Raw genomic sequence first — 26,549 nt, 5'->3', positions numbered from 1 at the left:
GAATTAGCAAGCAGACGTAGCAGCAGTAGCAGCTGCAGTATCAGAAGTAGTATCAGCAGCAGTAGCAGTAGCAGCAGAAGTAGCAAGCAGAAGTAGCAGCAGTAGCAGCAGCAGTATCAGAAGTAGTAGCAGCAGCAGTAGCAGAAGCAGCAAAAGTAGAAAGCAGACGTATCAGCAGTAGCAGCAGCAGTATCAGAAGTAGTAGCAGCAGTATCAGAAGTAGCAGCAGCAGTAGCAAGCAGAAGTAGCAGCAGTAGCAGCAGTAACAGAAGTAGCAGCAGTAGCAGAAGGAGAAGCAGCAGTAGTAGCAGCAGTATCAGAAGTAGCAGCAGTATCAGAAGAAGTAGCAGCAGTAGCAGAAGGAGCAGCGGCAGTAGTAGCAGAAGTAGCAGCAGTATCAGAAGTAGCATCAGTAGCAGAAGGAGCTGCAGCAGTAGTAGCAGCAGTAGCAGAAGGAGCAGCACCAGCAGTAGCAGAAGTAGCAGCAGTAGCAGAAATAGCAGCAGAAGTAGCAGTAGCAGTAGCAGTAGTATCAGAAGTAGCAGCAGTAGCAGAAGTAGCAGCAGAAGTAGTATCAGAAGTAGCAGCAGTATCAGAAGTAGCATCAGTAGCAACAGTAGCAGAAGTAGCAGCAGTAGCAGAAGGAGCAGCAGTAGTAGCAGAAGTAGCAGCAGTATCAGAAGTAGCAGCAGTAGCAGAAGAAGCAGCAGCATCAGTAGCAGAAGTAGCAGCAGTAGCAGAAGGAGCAGCAGCAGTAGTAGCAGAAGTAGCAGCAGTAGCAGAAGGAGCAGCAGTAGCAACAGTAGCAGAAGAAGCAGAAGTAGCAGCAGTAGTATCAGAAGTAGCAGCAGTATCAGAAGTAGCAGCAGTAGCAACAGTAGCAGAAGTAGCAGAAGTAGCAGCAGCAGTAGCAGAAGTAGCAGCAGTAGCAGAAGTAGCAGCAGTAGCATATCAGCATTCTCACTAACCATAGACTTTCAGCGGTAGTAGTAGCAAAAATAACAACAACAAAATCAGCACAAGCATAAGTAGCTGTAGGGCAACACTAGCAGTGAACATAGCAGAAGCACCACCACGGGCAGTAGCAGTAGGAATAGTAGCACTAACAGAAGCAGTAGACGTTAAAAGCAGTAGTAGTAACATTAGTAGACATCTCAGCAGTCACTGACCATACAGTTTTTTGAGGAACATGGACGTTCCACAGCACATGACGTTGCCATTGGCCATGATGGCGATGCGGTCGCCGAGTACGTCCGCCTCATCCATGAAGTGAGTGGACAGGATGATCGTCCGGCCTCGCTTGTTGTTCTGCAGCATCGTCCAGATCTGACGTCTGGCGGCCGGGTCCATCCCAGCCGTGGGTTCGTCCAGGATCACAATCTGACAATACAAACAGAACCTACATACACAAACGTACACATGTATACACATCCCAGCCATGGGCTCGTTCAGGATCACAATCTGATAATACCAAGAGAACACACATACACACACGTACACATGTATACACATCCCAGCCATGGGCTCGTCCAGGATCACAATCTGATGATACAAACAGAACACACATACACACACGTACACATGTATACACATCCCAGCCGTGGGCTCGTCCAGGATCACAATCTGATAATAATACAAACAGAACACACATACACACACACGCGACACAAACAGAATCCACATATTCACACGAACACACGAACACACATCCCTGTTTTCGGTTTGTTCAGAATCAAAATCTGATAATACAAACAGAATCCACACAAAAAAACCCACACATACACACACACACACACACACACAAGACACAAACACACAAAAGACACACACAGGTACACACACACACATGCACACACACACGCACACACACGCACACACACATACACACACACATATACACATGCATACATACACACACACAGACACACAGACACAAACAGGTGCCCACACACATAATTAAGAAAACATTCTGTCCGATCCTGTAATTATAATTCGTTTCTTAAACACATATACACACATGCTGTCTCACTCTCTTTCCCTACATCTATGCCTACACTCACTGACGGGTAGACTGGTGTAGGCGAGTGTATACATACATACACACATTAATCAAAGACAAATACAGTAGCTTCAGTACTTCAGTAAGAGAAATCTATACTGACAACCTTTTCATTCCACTTTTGTTAATACAGACATACAACGCACACGCACCACTTGACGGCACATTACCTTGGATCCTGTAATAAGAGGCAATACAAACAAACAACGCACACGCACCACTTGACGGCACATTACCTTAGATCCTGTAATAAGAGTTAATACAAACAGACAACGCACACGCACCACTTGACGGCACATTACCGTAGATCCTATAATAAGAGTCAATACAGACAACGCACACGCACCACTTGAAGGCACATTACCGTAGATCCTGTAATAAGAGTCAATACAAACAGACAACGAACACGCACCACTTGACGGCACATTACCTTAGATCCTGTAATAAGAGTCAATACAAACAGACAACACACACGCACCACTTGAAGGCACATTACCGTAGATCCTGTAATAAGAGTCAATACAAACAGACAACGCACACGCACCACTTGACGGCACATTACCTTAGTTCCTGTAATAAGAGTCAATACAAACAGACAACGCACACGCACCACTTGACGGCACATTACCTTGGATCCTGTAATAAGAGTCAATACAAACAGACAACGCACACGCACCACTTGACGGCACATTACCTTAGATCCTGTAATAAGAGTCAATACAAACAGACAACGCACACGCACCACTTGATGGCACATTACCTTAGATCCTGTAATATGTGTCAATACAAACAGACAACACACACACACACCACTTGACGGCACTTTACCTTAGATCCTGCAATAAGAGCAATCCCAACTGACAACTTCCTCTTCATGCCACCTGAAAGATTCTTCGAGAGATCATTCTTCTTAAATGCCAGTCCTACCTCGTTAGCCATGGCCATCGCTGCACCCTTCACGTGTCTCCTTGGCATCCCTTTCAACTACATACGTTAATGTACAATAATAAGATAACGTTTAGAATGGTGCATGCCACCAAATCAGAACGTTTTCACCTGACTCTGTGGCATGCCTTTCAACTACATACTAGAATGTACTAAGATGCCACTTAGAATGGTGCATGCCACCAAATCACATCATGTAGAAGGCGAAATGAACGTTTGGGCAAAAGCAAATATCTACAACGTTTCTGATACATATGCTACTAACATGAATATTAATTCTGCAATAACTTACCCTTAAAATGAATGAACAGAAAAACTAATTAACAATAATAATAATAATAATAATAATAATAATAATAATTGCTTAGATCTGTTCCAGGAATAATAAAACAAATGATAAAAAGAAAGAAATAAAACAAAATAACAAAGAAATAAACACATAAACAAATTAACAATGCTATAAAACAATACGGGGGCGGGGGGGGGGGGGGGGGGGGTAAAGATATGTAGACAAAGAAAGAAAAAGGAAAAAAAGGAAAACAATAAAAAGAAATGAAATATGAAAACTAATAATTCAAAGACCTAAAGATACTCAAGCAATAAATATAGAAAGAAAGAAAAAGAACACAGAAAGAACACAGAAAGAGAAAAAAAACTACAAAGAAACAAAGACAGAACAAAGAAAGAAAGAAAGAAAGAAATGTAGAAAACGGAAAGAAAGCAGACACGTTTGTAGGGAGTAGGTGCAGGGGGACTGTGCCGGGGAAATGTGCAGGGGGGAGTGTGCAGGAGGTCGAAACCCCTCTCTGCTGAAGCAAATTATTTTCTTTCTTTCTTTCTTTCAATATTTTTTGGTCCGGAGGAGCATGGTTCGATCCCCCTATAAACTTCCCTCTTCTGCATAAATGCCTCCAAACATGCCTGGAATAAATCGTAAAAGGAAATAAAAGGGAGGGGGTTGAAAGAAAAATAAGAACAAAAAGGAAGGAAAGAAAGAAAAACAAGCCAACAAAAGCGACTACCGAATGTTCAACAGGAATTGATAAACAAAAGCGACTACCAAATGTTCAACAGGAATTGATAAACAAAAGCGACTACCGAATGTTCAACAGGAATTGATAAACAAAAGCAACTACCGAATGTTCAACAGGAATTGATAAACAAAAGCGACTACCGAATGTTTAACAAGAATTGATAAACAAAAGCCAATACCGAATGTTCAACAGGAATTGATAAACAAAAGCATCTACCGAATGTTCAACAGGAATTGATAAACAAAAGCGAATACCGAATGTTCAACAGGAATTGATAAACAAAAGCATCTACCGAATGTTCAACAGGAATTGATAAACAAAAGCCAATACTGAATGACCAACAGGAATTGATAAACAAAAGCCACAACCGAATGATCAACAGGAAATGATAAACAAAAGCCACTACCGAATGATCAACAGGAGTTGATAAACAAAAGCGACTACCGAATGACCAACAGGAATTCATAAACAAAAGCATCTACCAAATGACCAACAGGAATTGATAAACAAAAGCCAATACCGAATGACCAACAGGAATTGATAAACAAAAGCCACTACCGAATGATCAACAGGAATTGATAAACAAAAGCCACTACCGAATGACCAACAGGAATTGATTAACAAAAGCCACTACCGAATGACCAACAGGAATTGATAAACAAAGACATCAGAGAAGCCCTGCTCTCATTATGCGATTAGTAGCACCGACTTGTCGCATGCGATTTGTCCTAGGGACTCGAATCGTGTGTCTGCAGAGGCGGATCTAGGGGAGGGCAGGAGCCCGGAGCCCCCCTAAATTTTGTGACAGTTACCTTTTTGTTATATATTAATTTTCATTTTTTTACGATCCCTCCAAACCACTGGCATTTCGTCTCATGTGATTGGAGGCCCCCGAAATGGATTTTCTGGATCTGCCTCTAGTCTGTGTGTGTGTGTGTGTGTGTGTGTGTGTGTGTGTGTGTGTGTGTGTGTGTGTGTGTGTGTGTGTGTGTTTGTGTGCGTGTGTGTGCACGTGCGCGTGTGTGTGTGTGTGTGTGTGTGTGTGTGTGTGTGTGTGTGTGTGTGTGTTATAGACGCTACGTGATAAGATTCCATGACGTCAGTTTAAAAAAACATTGTGGGAAATGTAAGTGCATACAAAAAAAAATATAAAAATTGCGGGAAATTTAAGTGCATACAAATTTCCACTGAAATAAACAAATAATGAATGTAGACAATTTACAGATGGTATTATGTGACAAAACCATTATTGACTACATCTGGATAATAATAGGTTTGTTGGACCCATTAAATCCAGCCATTTTGACATGTTTCTAAGCAAACCAAAAAACCCAGAGGTGACAAACATGAACGGTTGAACTTTACTGTCATTTTATTGCCTGAGAGCTTACGATTTGTCATAAGAAACAGGACATGGTCTAATTGTTACATATAAGACTAAAGTCGTTCGGATTTAGGTGCTCTCACGGTACGATTCTATCGCATGTGACAAATCGTTAAGACTAATCACATAATGATAAACGCCCCTTTATTACTGCAACTTACTGCCGCAAAGAACTGGAGGTGTTCCAGTACGGTGAGGTTGTCGAAGAGGACGTCGTGTTGCGGACACAGACCTAGACTGTTGCGAATCTTCTTGATCTGGCTGTTGATGTCATAGCCATTAACAATGGCCGTGCCGGATGTAGGCGTTAAGAAGCCTGCCACGTTGAACAACTACTAGTATACTGTGTAAATCGTTTCATATTTAATGGATATTAAACGAGCTTCTATTCCGTATCATGTTTATGTCCCAAGTGAAATAATGTTCAAAACTGTCACGAGCTTTAGCGGGTAACAGTGAAAAGTATTTCACGTAGGACATAAACATGATACGCAATGGTAGCCAGTTTAATATCTTATTTTAATACATTATCTTAATTTATATCACTGAACTCGTCTGGTTGATATTCCTGTAAGATCGTGGTTGGCTAATTTTGATGACGTCGAAGTGCTACGTCCCACTTGAACATATCACTTTGATATGAACCAAGACAGTTTTAATCATATGGGTAATAAATAGACATAACAACACTTAGTTCAGTGGCGGATCCAGAAAACTTTGGGGGAAGTTTGTAAACAAAAAAAATGAAAATTAATATATAATAAAATTTTAACTGTCGCAAAATGTAGGGGAGCAGGAGCCTGACCCCCCACCCCAGATCCGCCTCTGCAGTTGTTTTCCGATGTTGTTTATTGCACGAGTTTATAGTGCGCAAGAATATTGTACCACGATGCCGCGCATAGCCATCCAGTGGTATAAATCTTTTGGACAATAAACAGGTATGACAAAACAACTGGTATGTGGTTCTGTATTTATGACATACCACCTTTTTATGTTATGATTAACAGAAGTTTAATTAAATAACACAAAATACTTCGTCTGGAAACTTGGTTCCATTATATGGGATTAACCTCTCCGTATGACGAGACAACCACGCCTCCCGTCACACATTTATCTGTTTAGTAATTACATAGTGGTTGTCTTTGATATTTAGCTAACCTGTTAGTAAAGACATGATGGTCGTGTTTGTTACTTAGCTAACCTGTTTGCACAGACATGGTGGTTATTTTTGGTACTTAGCTAACCTGTTTGCACAGACATGGTGGTTGTCTTTGTTACTTAGCTAACCTGTTAGTAAAGACATGATGGATTTTTTGTTTCTTAGCTAATCTGTTACTAAAGATATAGTGGTTGCTTTTGTTACTTACCTAACATGTTAGTAAAGATATAGTGGTTGTTTTTGTTACTTAGCTACCTTGTTAATACAGACATGATGGTTGTTTTGCTACTTAGCTTACCTGCTAGTACAAACATGATGGGTTTTTTTGTTACTTAGATAACCTGTTAGTAAATATATAGTGGTTGTGTTTATTTGTTACTTACCTAACCTGTTGGTACAGACATGATGGTTGTCTTTGTTACTTAGCTAATATGTTAGTAAAGACATCATGGTTGTGTTTGTTACTTACCTAACCTGTTGGTAAAGACATGATGGTTATCTTTGTTACTTAGCTAAGCTGTTAATAAAGATATAGTGGTTGTCTTTGTTACTTAGCTGATCTGTTAGTAAAGGCATGATGGTTGTGTTTGTTACTTAGCTAACCTGTTAGTACAGACATAGGGGTTGTGTTTGTTACTGAGCTAACCTGTTAGTACAGACATGATGGTTGTCTTTGTTACTTAGCTAACCTGTTAGTATAGACATGGTATTTTTCTTTGATATTTAGCTAACCTGTTAGTAAAGACATGGTAGTTGTTTTTCCTGCGCCGTTGTGTCCCAGTAGTGAAGTGATTTGATCACGGTACACGTTGAGGCTCAAATTATTTACAGCTTTATTTGCTGCATTTCCCCATCCAAATACCTGTAAATACAGACTATATCATACACCTTGGACAGAGAGAGAGAGAGAGAGAGAGAGAGAGAGAGAGAGAGAGAGAGAGAGAGAGAGAGAGAGAGAGAGAGAGAGAGAGACAGAGAGAGAGAGAGAGACAGACAGACAGACAGACAGACAGAGACAGAGGCTGAGAAACACAAACACTGTACACAGAGGGATATATATAGAGAGAGACAGAGATAGAGCTAGATGGGATATATATATATATATATAGAGAGAGAGAGAGAGAGAGAGAGAGAGAGAGAGAGAGAGAGAGAGAGAGAGAGAGAGAGAGAGAGAGAGACGGACACAGAGAGAGAGCGGGATTCAGAGTGAGATACAGATTCAGAGAGAGATACAGATACAGACAGAGAACAGAGAAAGAAAGTAAGGGACAGAGAGAAAGATATACAGAGAGGGAGATGGTAAGAGAGAAAAAGGATATTTTATTTGTGATAGTTTATCCCATTTTGCTGCAGCACTGATCTGTCTGTCTGTCTGTCTGTCTGTCTGTCCGTTGACTATCGATCAGTCAGCTCTGCCCATGCTTCAACTCACTTTGGTCAGGTGATGTATCTCAATCCCAGGAGTAAACCCAGCTGGCTCACTCTCAAAATATTTTGGGTCATGCATGTCTGAGTCGTCATGGTCAATTTTGTGGCTTGGGTGTATATTGCACCAATACGTGACCTGGAAAATGTTAAAAAATATAAATAAAAGAAAAAAGGTTTTGTTTAACGACACCATTGGAGCACATTGATTAATTAATCATCGGCAATTGCATGTCAAACATTTGGTAATTCTAACTCGTAGTCATCAGAGGAAACCTGTTACATTTTGTATATGGCGTCAGACATATGGTTAAGGACCACACGGATATTGAGGATATGAAACCCGCTGTCGCCACTTCATGGGTTACTCTTTTCGATTAGCAGTAAGGGATCTTTTATATGCACTTTCCCACAGACAGGAAAGCACATGCCACGACCTTTGTCAAGTTGTGGCACACTGGCTGGAACGAGAGAAAAATCCCAATCAGATGAATGGATCCAGCGAGGTGGTTCGATCCTGCGCCGCAAACAACTCAATTGAGCACTCAACCGACTGAGCTAAATCCCGCCATATACCACCAATAACAGCAACATACAACAATAACATCAATAACAACAGCAACTTTAACCAATCTGATTAAAGTTAGCTCTACTCGTCTACCAGTAGATCTAACAGCATTGCGTTGACTCCCATGTCCAGGTGACATTTCATCTATAAAAAACAATTTAAATATCGACCAATTACACTTAGCCTTTTATAGCGTTATTCGGGAGCATACAAATTCTAAAAATATCAGGCGAGACTATTTATGCAATAGCCGAACTTGTTGGTCTGTTTCAACAGGGAAAAACAGGGAGAAAAGTGCTGTAATAAACTATGGATTGTATACTAGTATAAACAGATGTTATGGCTATACCAACACAGGGTTTTTTGGGGGTTTTTTAAACGAATTTTATATAAACTTTTATATTGAAATTAATTTCCGGCATACTTCGTAATTCACCCAAATCATTTCGTATACCCTCGGCATAATCCCGAATGTTTTCAAATTCTTTTCAAATAACTGGCATGATTTTGCAAGTAAAGTTTTGATCGGTCGAATGAAAGGTCAACCGGGCATGAGCTCCAACGGGCATGAGCTCCAACGGGGTGCTGTTAGATCCACATGTAATAGTAATTAGCCAGTGGAGCTAATTTTAATTAGATTGCAACTCAACCATCACCAACAAAAACATCAACAGCAAATAATGAAAGCTGCAAGCAGCATTTATGAAATATTGGAGGCAGGACGTAGACCAGTGGTAAAGCTCTCGCTTCATGCGCAGTCGGTTTGGGATCGATCCCCGTCAGTGGGCCCATTGAGCTATTTTTCGCTCCAGCCGTGCACCACGAAAGGTTTATTAAAGGCCCTGGTATGTGCTATCCTGTCTAAGAGATGGTGCATATAAAAGATATCTTGCGGCTAATCGAAAAGAGTAGCCTGTGAAGTGGTGACAGCGGGTTTCCTCTCTCAATATATATGTGATGCTTAACCATATGTCCGACGCCATGTAACCGTAAATAAAAAATGTGTTGAGAGCATCGTTAAATAAAACATTTCCATCTGATGACATATCCGACACCTGTTATTAAGTAATGTCTGATTTCAATCGTCAAAAACAGATCTAAAAAGATGTAGATATGTCACTTTAAGGTCGTGTTATGTATTTACACTATTATTACAGTAAAAGTGTGTTTTATTTAGAGACACTACTAGAGCACATTGATTTACTGATCACTGGTTATAGGATATCAAACATTTGGTAATTTTAGAGAGAGGAAACCTGCTACATTCTCCCATTAAACGAGAAATAGCCCACTGGACTACATTCATTCATGTATACTAAGTTTCGTGATTTTATCCAATTAGGGTTCAAGCACGCTGTCCAGGGCACACATCTCAGCTATCTGGGTATTATGTCCAGGAGAGTGGGTTATTTGTTAGTGATTTGTCTGAGAGAGAGAGAGAGAGAGAGAGAGAGAGAGAGAGAGAGAGAGAGAGAGAGAGAGAGAGAGAGAGAGAGAGAGAGAGGGAGAGACAGGAGGGAGAGAAAAGGGAGTAGTGGTCTTATACCTATCTATTGAGTCGTTAAAACTTGCTCTGGGTGAGAGCCGGTACCGGGCTGCGAACCATGTACCTACCAGCCTTATGTCCAATAATAGTAGTGATAATAACGGAGCCAAGACAACATCCGGTCTTATAACACTTACTGTAAGAGGAAACTACCACCGAGTCTACGTCCCGACCCTACTTTTATAGTAGTGCTAATAATGGAGACAAGACAACATCCGGTGTTATAACACTTACTGTAAGAGGAAAGTACCACCGAGCCTACGTCCCTCCCTTACTTTTATAGTAGTGATAATAATGGAAACAAGACAACATCCGGTCTTATAACACGTACTGTAAGAGGAAAGTACAACCGAGCCTACGTCCCTCCTCTACTTTTACAGTAGTGATAATGACGGAGACAAGACATCATCCGGTCTTATAACACTTACTGTAAGAGGAAAGTACAACCGAGCCTACGTCCCTCCTCTACTTTTACAGTAGTGATAATGACAGAGACAAGACATCATCTGGTCTTTTAACACTTACTGTAAGAGGAAAGTACAACCGAGCCTACGTCCCTCCTCTACTTTTACAGTAGTGATAATGACGGAGACAAGACATCATCCGGTCTTTTAACACTTACTGTAAGAGGAAAGTACAACCGAGCCTACGTCCCTCCTCTACTTTTACAGTAGTGATAATGACGGAGACAAGACATCATCCGGTCTTATAACACTTACTGAAAGAGGAAAGTACAACCGAGCCTACGTCCCTCCTCTACTTTTACAGTAGTGATAATGACGGAGACAAGACATCATCCGGTCTTATAACACTTACTGTAAGAGGAAAGTACAACCGAGCCTACGTCCCTCCTCTACTTTTACAGTAGTGATAATGACGGAGACAAGACATCATCCGGTCTTATAACACTTACTGTAAGAGGAAAGTACAACCGAGCCTACGTCCCTCCTCTACTTTTACAGTAGTGATAATGACGGAGACAAGACATCATCCGGTCTTATAACACTTACTGTAAGAGGAAAGTACCACCGAGCCTACGCCCCTCCTCTACTTTTACAGTAGTGATAATGACGGAGACAAGACATCATCCGGTCTTATAACACTTACTGTAAGAGGAAAGTACCACCGAGCCTACGTCCCTCCTCTACTTTTACAGTAGTGATAATGACGGAGACAAGACATCATCCGGTCTTATAACACTTACTGTAAGAGGAAAGTACCACCGAGCCTACGCCCCTCCTCTACTTTTACAGTAGTGATAATGACGGAGACAAGACATCATCTGGTCTAATAACACTTACTGTAAGAAGAAAGTACCACCGAGCCTATGTCCCGACCCTACGTTTAGAGTAGTGATAATAATGGAGACAAGACAACATCCGGTCTTATAATACTTACTGTAAGAGGAAAGTACAACCGAGCCTACGTCCCTCCTCTACTTTTACAGTAGTGATAATGACGGAGACAAGACATCATCCAGTCTTATAACACTTACTGTAAGAGGAAAGTACAACCGAGCCTACGTCCCTCCCTTACTTTTATAGTAGTGCTAATAATGGAGACAAGACATCATCCGGTCTTATAACACTTACTGTAAGAGGAAAGTACAACCGAGCCTATGTCCCTCCCTTACTTTTATAGTAGTGTTAATAATGGAGACAAGAAAACATCCGGTCTTATAACACTTACTGTAAAAGGAAAGTACAACCGAGCCTACGTCCCTCCTCTACTTTTACAGTAGTGATAATGACGGAGACAAGACATCATCCGGTCTTATAACACTTACTGTAAGAGGAAAGTACAACCGAGCCTACGTCCCTCCTCTACTTTTACAGTAGTGATAATGACGGAGACAAGACATCATCCGGTCTTATAACACTTACTGTAAGAGGAAAGTACAACCGAGCCTACGTCCCTCCTCTACTTTTACAGTAGTGATAATGACGGAGACAAGACATCATCCGGTCTTATAACACTTACTGTAAGAGGAAAGTACAACCGAGCCTACGTCCCTCCTCTACTTTTACAGTAGTGATAATGACGGAGACAAGACATCATCCGGTCTTATAACACTTACTGTAAGAGATAAGTACAACCGAGCCTACGTCCCTCCTCTACTTTTACAGTAGTGATAATTACGGAGACAAGACATCATCCGGTCTTATAACACTTACTGTAAGAGGAAAGTACAACCGAGCCTACGTCCCTCCTCTACTTTTACAGTAGTGATAATGACGGAGACAAGACATCATCCGGTCTTATAACACTTACTGTAAGAGGAAAGTACAACCGAGCCTACGTCCCTCCTCTACTTTTACAGTAGTGATAATGACGGAGACAAGACTACATCCGGTCTAATAACACTTACTGTAAGAAGAAAGTACCACCGAGCCTACGTCCCTCCTCTACTTTTACAGTAGTGATAATGACGGAGACAAGACATCATCCGGTCTTATAACACTTACTGTAAGAGGAAAGTACCACCGAGCCTACGCCCCTCCTCTACTTTTACAGTAGTGATAATGACGGAGACAAGACATCATCCGGTCTTATAACACTTACTGTAAGAGGAAAGTACCACCGAGCCTACGTCCCTCCTCTACTTTTACAGTAGTGATAATGACGGAGACAAGACATCATCCGGTCTTATAACACTTACTGTAAGAGGAAAGTACCACCGAGCCTACGCCCCTCCTCTACTTTTACAGTAGTGATAATGACGGAGACAAGACATCATCTGGTCTAATAACACTTACTGTAAGAAGAAAGTACCACCGAGCCTATGTCCCGACCCTACGTTTAGAGTAGTGATAATAATGGAGACAAGACAACATCCGGTCTTATAATACTTACTGTAAGAGGAAAGTACAACCGAGCCTACGTCCCTCCTCTACTTTTACAGTAGTGATAATGACGGAGACAAGACATCATCCAGTCTTATAACACTTACTGTAAGAGGAAAGTACAACCGAGCCTACGTCCCTCCCTTACTTTTATAGTAGTGCTAATAATGGAGACAAGACATCATCCGGTCTTATAACACTTACTGTAAGAGGAAAGTACAACCGAGCCTATGTCCCTCCCTTACTTTTATAGTAGTGTTAATAATGGAGACAAGAAAACATCCGGTCTTATAACACTTACTGTAAAAGGAAAGTACAACCGAGCCTACGTCCCTCCTCTACTTTTACAGTAGTGATAATGACGGAGACAAGACATCATCCGGTCTTATAACACTTACTGTAAGAGGAAAGTACAACCGAGCCTACGTCCCTCCTCTACTTTTACAGTAGTGATAATGACGGAGACAAGACATCATCCAGTCTTATAACACTTACTGTAAGAGGAAAGTACAACCGAGCCTACGTCCCTCCTCTACTTTTACAGCAGTGATAATGACGGAGACAAGACATCATCCGGTCTTATAACACTTACTGTAAGAGGAAAGTACAACCGAGCCTACGTCCCTCCTCTACTTTTACAGTAGTGATAATGACGGAGACAAGACATCATCCAGTCTTATAACACTTACTGTAAGAGGAAAGTACAACCGAGCCTACGTCCCTCCTCTACTTTTACAGTAGTGATAATGACGGAGACAAGACTACATCCGGTCTAATAACACTTACTGTAAGAAGAAAGTACCACCGAGCCTACGTCCCTCCTCTACTTTTACAGTAGTGATAATGACGGAGACAAGACATCATCCGGTCTAATAACACTTACTGTAAGAAGAAAGTACCACCGAGCCTATGTCCCGACCCTACGTTTAGAGTAGTGATAATAATGGAGACAAGACAACATCCGGTCTTATAACACTTACTGTAAGAGGAAAGTACAACCGAGCCTACGTCCCTCCTCTACTTTTACAGTAGTGATAATGACGGAGACAAGACATCATCCAGTCTTATAACACTTACTGTAAGAGGAAAGTACAACCGAGCCTACGTCCCTCCCTTACTTTTATAGTAGTGCTAATAATGGAGACAAGACATCATCCGGTCTTATAACACTTACTGTAAGAGGAAAGTACAACCGAGCCTACGTCCCTCCTCTACTTTTACAGTAGTGATAATGACGGAGACAAGACATCATCCGGTCTTATAACACTTACTGTAAGAGGAAAGTACCACCGAGCCTACGTCCCTCCTCTACTTTTACAGTAGTGATAATGACGGAGACAAGACATCATCCAGTCTTATAACACTTACTGTAAGAGGAAAGTACAACCGAGCCTACGTCCCTCCTCTACTTTTACAGTAGTGATAATGACGGAGACAAGACTACATCCGGTCTAATAACACTTACTGTAAGAGGAAAGTACAACCGAGCCTACGTCCCTCCTCTACTTTTACAGTAGTGATAATGACGGAGACGAGACATCATCCGGTCTTATAACACTTACTGTAAGAGGAAAGTACCACCGAGCCTACGTCCCTCCTCTACTTTTACAGTAGTGATAATGACGGAGACAAGACATCATCCGGTCTTATAACACTTACTGTAAGAGGAAAGTACAACCGAGCCTACGCCCCTCCTCTACTTTTACAGTAGTGATAATGACGGAGACAAGACATCATCCGGTCTAATAACACTTACTGTAAGAAGAAAGTACCACCGAGCCTATGTCCCGACCCTACGTTTAGAGTAGTGATAATAATGGAGACAAGACAACATCCGGTCTTATAACACTTACTGTAAGAGGAAAGTACAACCGAGCCTACGTCCCTCCTCTACTTTTACAGTAGTGATAATGACGGAGACAAGACTACATCCGGTCTAATAACACTTACTGTAAGAGGAAAGTACAACCGAGCCTACGTCCCTCCTCTACTTTTACAGTAGTGATAATGACGGAGACAAGACATCATCCGGTCTTATAACACTTACTGTAAGAGGAAAGTACCACCGAGCCTACGTCCCTCTTCTACTTTTACAGTAGTGATAATGACGGAGACAAGACATCATCCGGTCTTATAACACTTACTGTAAGAGGAAAGTACAACCGAGCCTACGCCCCTCCTCTACTTTTACAGTAGTGATAATGACGGAGACAAGACATCATCCGGTCTAATAACACTTACTGTAAGAAGAAAGTACCACCGAGCCTATGTCCCGACCCTACGTTTAGAGTAGTGATAATAATGGAGACAAGACAACATCCGGTCTTATAACACTTACTGTAAGAGGAAAGTACAACCGAGCCTACGTCCCTCCTCTACTTTTACAGTAGTGATAATGACGGAGACAAGACATCATCCAGTCTTATAACACTTACTGTAAGAGGAAAGTACAACCGAGCCTACGTCCCTCCCTTACTTTTATAGTAGTGCTAATAATGGAGACAAGACATCATCCGGTCTTATAACACTTACTGTAAGAGGAAAGTACAACCGAGCCTACGTCCCTCCTCTACTTTTACAGTAGTGATAATGACGGAGACAAGACATCATCCGGTCTTATAACACTTACTGTAAGAGGAAAGTACCACCGAGCCTACGCCCCTCCTCTACTTTTACAGTAGTGATAATGACGGAGACAAGACATCATCCGGTCTTATAACACTTACTGTAAGAGGAAAGTACAACCGAGCCTACGCCCCTCCTCTACTTTTACAGTAGTGATAATGACGGAGACAAGACATCATCCGGTCTAATAACACTTACTGTAAGAGGAAAGTACAACCGAGCCTACGTCCCTCCTCTACTTTTACAGTAGTGATAATGACGGAGACAAGACATCATCCGGTCTTATAACACTTACTGTAAGAGGAAAGTACAACCGAGCCTACGTCCCTCCTCTACTTTTACAGTAGTGATAATGACGGAGACAAGACATCATCCGGTCTAATAACACTTACTGTAAGAGGAAAGTACAACCGAGCCTACGTCCCTCCTCTACTTTTACAGTAGTGATAATGACGGAGACAAGACATCATCCGGTCTTATAACACTTACTGTAAGAGGAAAGTACAACCGAGCCTACGTCCCTCCTCTACTTTTACAGTAGTGATAATGACGGAGACAAGACATCATCCGGTCTTATAACACTTACTGTAAGAGGAAAGTACAACCGAGCCTACGCCCCTCCTCTACTTTTACAGTAGTGATAATGACGGAGACAAGACATCATCCGGTCTAATAACACTTACTGTAAGAAGAAAGTACCACCGAGCCTATGTCCCGACCCTACGTTTAGAGTAGTGATAATAATGGAGACAAGACAACATCCGGTCTTATAACACTTACTGTAAGAGGAAAGTACAACCGAGCCTACGTCCCTCCTCTACTTTTACAGTAGTGATAATGACGGAGACAAGACTACATCCGGTCTAATAACACTTACTGTAAGAGGAAAGTACAACCGAGCCTACGTCCCTCCTCTACTTTTACAGTAGTGATAATGACGGAGACAAGACATCATCCGGTCTTATAACACTTACTGTAAGAGGAAAGTACCACCGAGCCTATGTCCCTCCTCTACTTTTACAGTAGTGATAATGACGGAGACAAGACATCATCCGGTCTTATAACACTTACTGTAAGAGGAAAGTACAACCGAGCCTACGCCCCTCCTCTACTTTTACAGTAGTGATAATGACGGAGACAAGACATCATCCGGTCTAATAACACTTACTGTAAGAAGAAAGTACCACCGAGCCTATGTCCCGACCCTACGTTTAGAGTAGTGATAATAATGGAGACAAGACAACATCCGGTCTTATAACACTTACTGTAAGAGGAAAGTACAACCGAGCCTACGTCCCTCCTCTACTTTTACAGTAGTGATAATGACGGAGACAAGACATCATCCAGTCTTATAACACTTACTGTAAGAGGAAAGTACAACCGAGCCTACGTCCCTCCCTTACTTTTATAGTAGTGCTAATAATGGAGACAAGACATCATCCGGTCTTATAACACTTACTGTAAGAGGAAAGTACAACCGAGCCTACGTCCCTCCTCTACTTTTACAGTAGTGATAATGACGCAGACAAGACATCATCCGGTCTTATAACACTTACTGTAAGAGGAAAGTACCACCGAGCCTACGTCCCTCCTCTACTTTTACAGTAGTGATAATGACGGAGACAAGACATCATCCGGTCTTATAACACTTACTGTAAGAGGAAAGTACAACCGAGCCTACGCCCCTCCTCTACTTTTACAGTAGTGATAATGACGGAGACAAGACATCATCCGGTCTAATAACACTTACTGTAAGAAGAAAGTACCACCGAGCCTATGTCCCGACCCTACGTTTAGAGTAGTGATAATAATGGAGACAAGACAACATCCGGTCTTATAACACTTACTGTAAGAGGAAAGTACAACCGAGCCTACGTCCCTCCTCTACTTTTACAGTAGTGATAATGATGGAGACAAGACATCATCCAGTCTTATAACACTTACTGTAAGAGGAAAGTACAACCGAGCCTACGTCCCTCCCTTACTTTTATAGTAGTGCTAATAATGGAGACAAGACATCATCCGGTCTTATAACACTTACTGTAAGAGGAAAGTACAACCGAGCCTATGTCCCTCCCTTACTTTTATAGTAGTGTTAATAATGGAGACAAGAAAACATCCGGTCTTATAACACTTACTGTAAAAGGAAAGTACAACCGAGCCTACGTCCCTCCCCTACTTTTATAGTAGTGCTAGTAATGGAGACAAGACAACATCCGGTCTTATAACACTTACTGTAAGAGGAAAGTACCACGGTCGAGGAACTCCGAACTCTCCTGGGTAGATGTTGTCGACATACCACGTGATGAGGAAGTAGACTTGACTGTCGATGAGCATCATGCAGATGGCGTCCAGCATGCTGAAGTTGTCGTCAACGGACGCCGGTTCCGCGATGTTGGACCACTGCGCGCCGACACCTACACCAGGCAACAGTAGCATGTATCACTATATCCGTGTCTTTGTATGTGTGTGTGTGTGTGTGTGTTTGTGTAGGTGTGTTTGTCTGTGTGATTTATGTATGTTCTCCAATGTTTGACCACTGCGCGCCGACACCACACCAGGCAACAGTAGCATACAGGTGGACGTATATGTAGAGGTATATATGTCTGTCTGTCTGTATGTCTGTTTGTATGTATGTGTGTGTGTGTGTGTGTGTGTGTGTGTGTCTGTGTCTGTGTCTGTGTGTGTGAGTCTGTGTGTATATATCTATGTGTGTGTGTGTGTGTGAGTGTATCTGTGTGTGTATATGTGTGTGTCTGTGTGTGTGTCTGTGTCTGTGTGTGGCTCTATGTGTGTATATATATGTGTGTATAATATGTATGTGTGTTTCTTGCCCACTGCACGGTGCTAGAAAAATCTGTCTGACCCTAGGGCTAGATAAATTTGTCTGACCCGAAGGCTAGACGATTTCTACATACACGCGACGTCACAACCCACATTTTACAACGACTGACGTCATAACTCATGGTTTTCACAAAATTCGGTTTGCCATTTCAGTTGTATCATTGTTTTAAAAAATATTTAAACAAATTAATAACTTTATATTTATTGTTAAGTTGTTGCATTTTTATGTGGTTGCATGAGTTGGACTTTGTTTTTCAGCGTATGATTAAATGAGTTTCGTTGTTTGTAGGTGAAATGTTTTCGAATTGTTCAACAATAAACAAACCGTACGTAGCTTACAAAATTAATGTTTCTTACTGTAATTAAATGGGCAAGAAAAAGAATCAATTACCGTTGTGAGGTATAGATACGGCAATTCCAACCCTCGGGACAAACTGTTTTTGCAAGGGCCTCACAAAAAGCATTTTGTCCCTCTATTAATATGTCTGTGTGTGTCTTTCTGTGCCTGTGTGTATGTGCCTGCATGTGTGTGTGTGTGTGTGTGTGTGTGTGTGTGTGTGTGTGTGTGTGTTTTGTGTTCTCCGATGTTCCACCACTGAACACAGATACCTACAGCAGGTAACATGTCGATGTTCTGTAGAGGTGTATCTGTGCCTGTGTGTGTGTGTGTCTGTGTGTGTGTATGTATATATGTGTGTGTGTGTGTGTGTGTGTGTGTGTGTGTGTGTGTGTGTGTGTGTGTGTGTGTATGTGTGTGTGTGTGTGTGTGTGTGTGTGTGTGTGTGTTTGTATGTATCTGTATCTGTGTGTGTGCGTGTGTGTGTTTGTGTGTGTGTGTCCTTATGTGTGTGCATGTCTATCTGTGTCTGTGTATCCGTCTTGTCTGTGTGTGTCTGTGTCTGTCTGTCTGCGTGTCTGTGTCTGCGTGTGTCTGAGTGTGTGTGTATCTGTGTGTCTCGCTCTGTGTGTGTGTGTGTGTGTGTGAGTGAGAGTGAGAGAGAGAGAGAGAGAGAGAGAGAGAGAGAGAGAGAGAGAGAGAGAGAGAGAGAGAGAGAGAGAGAGAGAGAGAGAGAGAGAGAGAGAGAGAGAGAGAGCGTGCGTATGTGTGTGTGTCTGTATGTGTGTATCTGTATGAGTGTCTGTATGTGTGTGTATGGTAAATAAGAGTTTTCTCTTGTTTTATATTTAGTTCCTTATAACTTTTTCACTTTTAAAATGGATTCTGCTACATGAATTAATAACTACAAACCGATTCCTTCCAGCACGGACATGGGCACCACCCCGAAAGCGAGGGCGAGGTTGAAGTCAAAACACATGGCCAGTTTGCGTAGACGTGGAATTTTTAGGTATTCATCCTCCAAAACAAACCATGGTGCAAACAGGCCGAAAAACGAAACCGCAGCCACTGCAGCTCCCACGTTAGCTGGAAAAAAATAAAACAAAAATCTTAGAAATTGCGGCCTCGGTGGCGTCGTGGTTAAGCCATCGATCTACAAGCTGGTAGGTACTGGGTTAGGATCCCAGTCGAGGCATGGGATATTTAATCCAGATACCGACTTCAAACCCTGAGTGAGTGCTCCGCAAGGCTCAGTGGGTAGGTGTAAGCCACTTGCACCGACCAGTGATCCATAACTGGTTCAACAAAGGCCATGTTTGTGCTATCCTGCTTGTCGTAAGGGAGTTGCCTATGTGGCGACAGCGGGTTTCCTCTAAAAAAAAACAGTGTCAGAATGACCATATGTTTGACGTCCAATAGCCGATGATAAGATAAAAAAATATCAATGTGCTCTAGTGGCGTCGTTAAATAAAACAAACTTTACTTGTGTAAAACATACACACTAGCAATGGTGGAAGAAAGAAGGGAAATCTTAGAAACAGTGTTAAACATACACACCAACAATGGTGGAAGAAAGAAGGGAAATCTTAGAAACAGTGTTAAACATACACACCAACAATGGTGGAAGAAAGAAGGGAAATCTTAGAAACAGTGTTAAACATACACACCAACAATGGTGGAAGAAAGAGGGGAAATCTTAGAAACAGTGTTAAACATACACACCAACAATGGTGGAAGAAAGAGGGGAAATATTAGAAACAGTGTTAAACATACACACTAACAATGGTGGAAGAAAGAAGGCAAATCTTAGAAACAGTGTTAAACATACACACTAACAATGGTGGAAGAAAGAAGGCAAATCTTAGAAACAGTGTTAAACATACACACTAACAATGGTGGAAGAAAGAAGGGAAATCTTAGAAACAGTGTTAAACATACACACTAACAATGGTGGAAGAAAGAGGTGAAATATTAGAAACAGTGTTAAACATACACACTAACAATGATGGAAGAAAGAAGGGAAATCTTAGAAACAGTGTTAAAAATACACACTAACAATGGTGGAAGAAAGAAGGGAAATCTTAGAAACAGTGTTAAACATACCAAATAATAATGGTGGAAGAAAGAAGGGAAACCTTAGAAACAGTGTTAAAAATACACACTAACAACGCTGAAAGACAGTTTGAAAGAAGGGTCTAGCTGAAAAATATACCTTAGTGTTTAAAAACTAGGGTCTGTCCCTTTAAACGCACACAGTAACAATGGTGAAAGGACAGAAATCTTAAAAAGTAATGCATCCATTCCTCCAATCCATTTGTTCACCCACCCACCCACCAACAGATACATCCATAGACAAGTAACGTACCTGTCTGAACGAAGACGCTGACCATGCAAGAATCTTGGAAACTGTGTCAAACGCACACAGTAACAATGGTGAATGGACCGAAATCTTAAAAACTGATGCATCCATCCCTCCAATCCATTTGTTCATCCACCCACCCACAGATACATCCATTAAAAAAAGTAAAGTTTGTTTTATTTAAAGATGCCACTAGAGCACATTGATTTTGTATCTTATCATCGGCTACTGGACGTCAAACATATGGTCATTCTGACATTGTTTTTATTTAAAGGAAACCCGCTGTCGCCACATAGGCTACTCTTTTACGACAGGCAGCAAGGGATATTTTATTTGCGCTTCCCACAGGTAGGACAGCACAAACCATGGCCTTTGTTGAACCAGTTATGGAACACTGGTCGGTGCAAGTGGTTTACACCTACCCATTCAGCTTTGCGGAGCACTCACTCAAGGTTTGGAGTCGGTATCTGGATTAAAAATCCCATGCCTCGACTTTGATCCGAACCCAGTACCTACCAGCCTGTAGACTGATGGCCTAACCACGACGCCAGCGAGGCCGGTCAGATACATTGATAGACAGTAACGTACATTTCTGAATGAAGACGCTGACCATGCACGCGAAGGCTGTCAGTGCGAGCCCATAACACAGCATGAAGACGAGGAACAGTGACGCATTGATGTTCGTCAGGACTGGCCCGTTGTCGCTCATGTTGGACTTCAGGATTCCCATATAGAGGGCGGAAACGATGGCAATCTTAATCATTGACGTTAGAATCCACGTGACCCAGTGGGGCGCCGACAGCATGCCCATCAGTTTCATAGATTCCTGTAATATAGACATTATATTTCACATGTTGATCAGTTTCGTAGATTCCTGTAATATAGAAATTATATTTAGCATGTGGATCAGTTTCACAGATTCCTGTAATATAGAAATTATAGTTTGCATGTTGATAAATTTCATAGATTCCTGTAATATAGAAATTATATTTCGCATGTCGATTAGTTTCATAGATTCCTGTTATATAGAAATCATATTTCACAGGTCGACCATGGTCATAGATTTCTGTAATACAGAAATTATATTTCACATCACTTTCATAGATTTCTCAACCCCTGCAATTGCCCAAGTTAATCAGCAATGTCATGGAGATTGCCGTTGAGTCTTTAATTGTCCACGGCATATGCAAGTTTCGTTTCAATGGCATGTTACGGGGTTGTTTTTGCCATGGACATTTCTTTCTTTGAGGGGGAGCAATTTCTGTAATACAGAAATTAAATATCACATGTCGATCACTTTGATTCATTTCTGTAATATGAAATTTTATTTCACAAGTCGATAAGTTTCATAGATTTCTGTAATACAGAAATTATACTTCAGATGTCCATTAGTTTCATAGATTCCTGTAATTTACAAATTATATTCCTCATGTTGATCAGTTTTACAGATTCCTGTAATATAAAAATTATATTACTAATGTTGATTACGTTCATAGATTCTTCTAATATATAAATTATATTCGCTATGTTAATCATTTTCATAGATTCCTGTAATATATAAACTATATTTCACATGTCAATCACTTTCGTAGATGCCTGTATAATAGAAATTATATTTCACAAGCCCGCCAACTTCATAGATTCAAATAATATTATAGTGTAGTATATAAATTATATTGTACAGTAAGAAACCAACACGTTCTCACCAGCTTCGTATCCCTGTGTACATAAATAAATTATATTGCATATGTGCATAAAGTTCATAGATTCTTGTAAAATGTAAATTGTATCTTGCATGCCCATCAACTTCATATATTCCTATAATATAGAAATGTTTCACGTCTATCACCTTCCTTTATTCATGCTATTGTAATACGGAAATTATGTTGTTTTCTTTAACGACACCACTAGAGTACTTTGATTTATTAATCATCGGCTATTGGATGTCAAACATTTGGTCATTTTGACATATAGTCTCAGAGACGAAACCCGCTACATTTTTCCATTAGTAGCAAGCGATATTTTATATACACCATCCCACAGACAGGATAGCACATACCACGGCATTTGATATATCAGTCGTGATGCACTTACAGAAACAAGAAACAGTACAATAGATCTACCGACGCGCGCATCAAAGGAGCGCTTTACCACTGGGCTACGTCCCACCCCAGTGAGAAGAAATCAGTGTAGTGGTCTGAAATCTACCCATTGCGTCGTCAAAACTCGCTCTGAGTGAGAGCTGGTACCGGGCTGCGAACCCAGCACCTACAAGCCTTATGGCCGATGATTTAACCCAGGAGCGTGGAAAGCAATTAAACGTTGGTACGGCCATAAAAGCAATGTATATCACGGGCGTAGGAAGGTGCCAAAAAGTATGGTGGGGCACACACAGAGATTATTATACGAGCCTGTGTGTCATACTGATTTTATGAAACGAGTGTCAGGATTATTGTATTACCCGAGCGAGAGCGAGGGTAATAAACATGAATCCTGACACGAGTTTCGTAAAATTAGTACGACTTACACGCGAGTGTAATAACTTCTTTGTTATCCACATTATTCAAAATATTATTTTTATGAATAACAAGCTAGGACCATGTCAAAAAGAGACAACGAAACGACGCCATTTTCAGAAATGACGTTATTTTTGATAAGCGTTTACACTGAGGAAGCCATAGTAAGTTATGACGTCTCTTCACAAAATTACGTCATTCGTGGTGCACCTGAAATCATTATGACAAACGTGGGTCATGCTGATTATATTTCACTGAATATCTTGAACTGTGTGGATAATAAATAAATACATGTATAAATATATATATTTTTAAAAACATCGCTACTGCTCTCCCCACCCCCTTTCCCACCCATCCCCGCTTCCGACGCCCCTGTAACGAAAACACCACCGAGCCGATAACAGACGTTCAGCGATACCTTTATCTTTGTCTCCTTCTCGTGAACGAGTTCCTTCGTCGTCTGTATAACAGTGACCATCAGACTGAGTACGATGAACATGGCGAAGGTATCCTGCAGTGTCTTGGTCATCGGGTCACTGGTGTACGCTGGGTAGGGCATCCGTCTGGCCTTCACCTCAAACTCGTCGAAGAATGGCTTCGCTCTACTAGAGTCCCACTTACGGATCACCGCCCGACTAACCAGGTACTGGACATTCAAAAAATTATGTGCAGCATAATCTGAAGTAAAAAAAAAAAAACAATAATAAAGATAAATGGCAGAGAAAGGTGTCAAAAAGTGCGGAGGGACAGGCACGCACGCACGCACGCATACACACATACATATATATACACACACACACACACACACACACATACATACATACATACATACATACATACATACATATATATATATATATATATATATATATGTATATATATATATATTAAAAAAAAGAAGAAGAAAGAAATGTTTTATTAACGACGCACTGAACACATTTTATTTACGGTTATATGGCGTCAGACATATGGTTAAGGACCATACAGATTTTGAGAAGAAAGCCGCTGTCGCCACTACATGGGCTACTCTTTCCGATTAGCAGCAAGGGATCTTTTATTTGCGCTTCTCACAGGCAAGATAGCACAAACCATGACCTTTGTTGAACCAGTTATGGATCACTGGTCGGTGCAAGTGGTTTACACCTACCCACTGAGCCTAGCGGAGCACTCACTCAGGGTTTGGAGTCGGTATCTGAATTAAAAATCCCATGCCTCGACTGGGATCCGAACCCAGTACCTACCAGCCTGTAGACCGATGGCCTAACCACGACGCCACCGAGGCCGGTATATATATATATATATATATATATATATATATATATATATATATATATATATATATACAAAAAAGAAACTCTTCAAAAAAAGAAGGATTGTGCAAATTTAAACATGATCTTTGCTCAGTACAGATCATGAAACACATGATGATCATCAATGAAATCGTCTATCAAATCAACAGGATTAGGCCACCGTATCAAGGTCACGGTCATGGACACTAATATCGAGTATGAGCCCCATGAGCAGCAATGACGGCTTGGCACCTCCTACGCATGGAATCAAATAATGCTTGAATCACAGGCTGGGGAATTGTAGCCCATGTTTGTTGCAAAGCCTGGAGCAGCTGGGGTAGCGTTTGTGGCGCATGGTTACGTTGCCGTAAACGTCGTTCTAGTTCATCCCACAGGTGCTCGATGGGGTTAAGATCAGGTGATCTTGAAGGCCATGGCATCACTCCGACATTGTGTTGATTCAGGAAGTCTGTTGTTATACGTGCGCTATGTGGTCGTGCATTGTCGTGCTGGAAGATAACATTTTCTGCGTTAATGAAAGGTATGGCGTGACGCTGGAGAATTTCGTTGCAGTAACGTTGGGCTGTTAGCTGACCTGGGACATGTACAAGGTCTGTTCTGCCAGTGTAAGTGATGGCCGCCCATACCATAACACTCCCCTCTCCATATCTGTCCACCTGCCGCACACAATTATTAGCATAACGCTCGTTACGTCGTCGGTAAACTCTAGCTCTGCCGTCGGCGCGTTGAAGCAAAAAACGCGACTCATCGCTGAAAGCCACTCTTCGCCATTGCTGTCGACGCCATATCAGACAACGTCTGTACCATGTAAGCCGTAGACGCCTATGTTGCGCGGTTAAAATTATCCGTCTAGCTGGTCTTCTAGCTCGGATATTGGCTTCACGTAAACGGTTTCTTACGGTCTGGTCCGAAATTCATCGCATCCCAGGTATGGCAGAAGTTGATGATGAAGCAGTTAGGAATCTGTCACGTAAATGTCGTAGACGTATGTATCTGTCTTGCGCCGGTGTGGTAACTCTGGGACGACCGGATCTGGGGCGGTCACGTGACACTCCAGTTTGCTGATAACGGTGCCAAAGCCTAGATATTGTACTCTGAGATGTGTTGAAAAGACGTGCAACTGTTGATTGCGATTCCACGGCTTCCATCCGGCCAATTGCGTTGTTACGTTGTGGTTCTGTCAGCCTGGACATAATTTCAACGTTACGTAGCGACACTATCGATAATGCGTGTGTGAATGTAAATCAATTTTCTGTCAAGGGATAGTGCACGTGCTGTACGTGCATGATTTGTACGTGATAAATGTGAGCTCTGCAACCATTATTATGGATATTGTGAAAAACATATTTGCACGTGCTGACGGCAAATCATGCGTTTTGTCAGCTTCAGAATTGCATGATATCATATCCACTAGCTATAGAATAAGATAATACTAAAACATTCACTATTGTGTTATTTCAAAATTAATGTTATGAAAAATATGCTCTATGCGTTTCTTTTTTTGAAGATTATATATATATATATATATATATATATATATATATTCAGTGCAATCAAAGTAATTTTTTTCAGATCACAAACTTTAAGAATTTGAT

General features: G+C 41.4%; 1 protein-coding gene across 1 annotated transcript in view; it reads right to left on the bottom strand.

Annotated features, from left to right (window-relative positions):
- LOC121373619 (phospholipid-transporting ATPase ABCA3-like) overlaps positions 1 to 26,549 on the bottom strand; it is a 213,937-nt gene that overhangs the window by 41,646 nt on the left and 145,742 nt on the right. Inside the window, exons 3-11 of the mRNA XM_041500319.1 lie at positions 24,063 to 24,322; positions 21,717 to 21,954; positions 19,682 to 19,855; positions 17,824 to 18,005; positions 8,014 to 8,145; positions 7,314 to 7,443; positions 5,584 to 5,738; positions 2,888 to 3,043; positions 1,170 to 1,380 (exon numbers count right to left, since the gene is read on the bottom strand). Coding sequence (XP_041356253.1) covers positions 1,170 to 1,380; positions 2,888 to 3,043; positions 5,584 to 5,738; positions 7,314 to 7,443; positions 8,014 to 8,145; positions 17,824 to 18,005; positions 19,682 to 19,855; positions 21,717 to 21,954; positions 24,063 to 24,322 — 1,638 coding nt within the window. The remainder of the gene's footprint in view (positions 1 to 1,169; positions 1,381 to 2,887; positions 3,044 to 5,583; positions 5,739 to 7,313; positions 7,444 to 8,013; positions 8,146 to 17,823; positions 18,006 to 19,681; positions 19,856 to 21,716; positions 21,955 to 24,062; positions 24,323 to 26,549) is intronic.

Source organism: Gigantopelta aegis, chromosome 5 (assembly GCF_016097555.1).
Source record: "Gigantopelta aegis isolate Gae_Host chromosome 5, Gae_host_genome, whole genome shotgun sequence".
NCBI classification, from domain to species: domain Eukaryota; kingdom Metazoa; phylum Mollusca; class Gastropoda; order Neomphalida; family Peltospiridae; genus Gigantopelta; species Gigantopelta aegis.
The sequence above is the reverse complement of the archived record's forward strand: the minus strand, read 5'-3'. Positions and strand labels throughout refer to the sequence as shown.